General features: G+C 35.0%; 1 protein-coding gene across 1 annotated transcript in view; it reads left to right on the top strand.

The window, feature by feature from the left end:
- The window catches only part of LOC117112124 (BTB/POZ domain-containing protein KCTD6-like), a 7,856-nt gene that overhangs the window by 2,754 nt on the left and 3,648 nt on the right, over nucleotides 1-1,454 (top strand). Inside the window, exon 2 of the mRNA XM_033255178.1 lies at nucleotides 2-543. Within this exon, the coding sequence (XP_033111069.1) occupies nucleotides 2-543 (542 nt within the window). The remainder of the gene's footprint in view (nucleotide 1; nucleotides 544-1,454) is intronic.

Genomic DNA, 1,454 nt, shown 5'->3' with positions numbered 1-1,454 from the left:
CGACACATTCTGAATTTCCTCCGCCGATCAAAGCTTATTCTTCCTGATGGTTTTCAAGAGTGGGATATTCTATCGGCTGAGGCAGACTACTACCAATTACAAGGGCTCAATCAACTTATCAACGAAACCAGAAAACGTATTCGGCAGTCTGACAACCAGGATCAGCCTAATACCTACGAATTTGTGGAGGTATATTTGTATCAAGGTCGTTTAGATAAAGGGTTGCGAATTGTTTGCAAACCAAAACTGATCGAGCAATCGTTAGCAACTACTTTAACTCATTTGATGGAGTTATCCACAGGCGATGATGAATACGTTTCTTTGTGTGATACCTCTATGGCAGAATACTTTGGATATTCAGTCAGATTAAAGTCGGCTAAGAAGGAAGGGTCACTTGAACTAAATCGATTAAAGTTGTTCAGAGACATAACCAATTGTGGCTTTACGTTGATATCGACGTCCTCTGTACCATTAAGGCCTAACGATGATGATAATGGGCCTAATTTTAAAATTAGAGACAAGTGGACATTTTCAAGAAAAGAAGTTGCCAAATAATAAATATACCTCGCCACTGCTATGCCATAAAATAATTAATCTTACTCTTTAAAAATATAGTATACTTGTCAATTTTATAATGCTCCGTGCCAGTTATAGAGCATGAGAAAAGAAAAGGAAAAATATGCTAGCATTGTTGATAAAACGTTTGATTTGATTATTAATATTGATGAACTTTAATTACATTTACAACGCAGTCAGAAAAGTTAAACCAGGTTAAACCTTCCCAACAACTGCCAGCGACTGTCGCCGATAAGATGAGCGATTCTATGGAAACCGAGTTTAATGTTACGTTACGCAGTACAACGATTGCACTGAAAACACTAGCAACAGTGTAGCGATTTTATGGAAACCATACCTGAATAGATTAGTCGTCGTGGATGATCAACAGTATCTGTATGAAGCTCCTCGAGTGTCATAGGTGTATGCTTTTCATTCATATTGTAGAATGTGTATACCACAGGAGTAGATCAAGAAAAAAGAAAATGAAATATATAAATAAATATTCCCATGGTTTTGCTGTATAAAATATATTATTGAATGCACCAAATTAAAAAAAATTGATTTTTTTTTAATATGATTTTTATATTCCAGTTATTTTTTTTTTATCTCAATTTACTATCAATCAAAATGTATTATTCTAAAGCTCTACTCACACTATCTCATTTTATGTGACAAATGTGTGATTTGTGCATATCACATTGGCCGTATTCGATTGGTCGTTCTTCGTTTTACCACGCCCACCTGCGCTGTGTAAAATCCTCAACGAAAATTCGTACTCAGCGAAATAAACCAGTCGAATAAGTCCATTGTCGCATATAATTTAATAGTGTGGACAGAGCTTTAAAATGAAAAGTTTGTCACTTTAAAATACACATACTTCTTTGGTATACACATCT

This window comes from Anneissia japonica, unplaced genomic scaffold (genome assembly GCF_011630105.1).
Source record: "Anneissia japonica isolate Jap-2015-1 unplaced genomic scaffold, ASM1163010v1 scaffold284702_len192836_cov137, whole genome shotgun sequence".
In the NCBI taxonomy this organism is placed as follows: domain Eukaryota; kingdom Metazoa; phylum Echinodermata; class Crinoidea; order Comatulida; family Comatulidae; genus Anneissia; species Anneissia japonica.
Note: the sequence above shows the minus strand (reverse complement) of the source record. Positions and strands in the feature narration are given on the sequence as shown.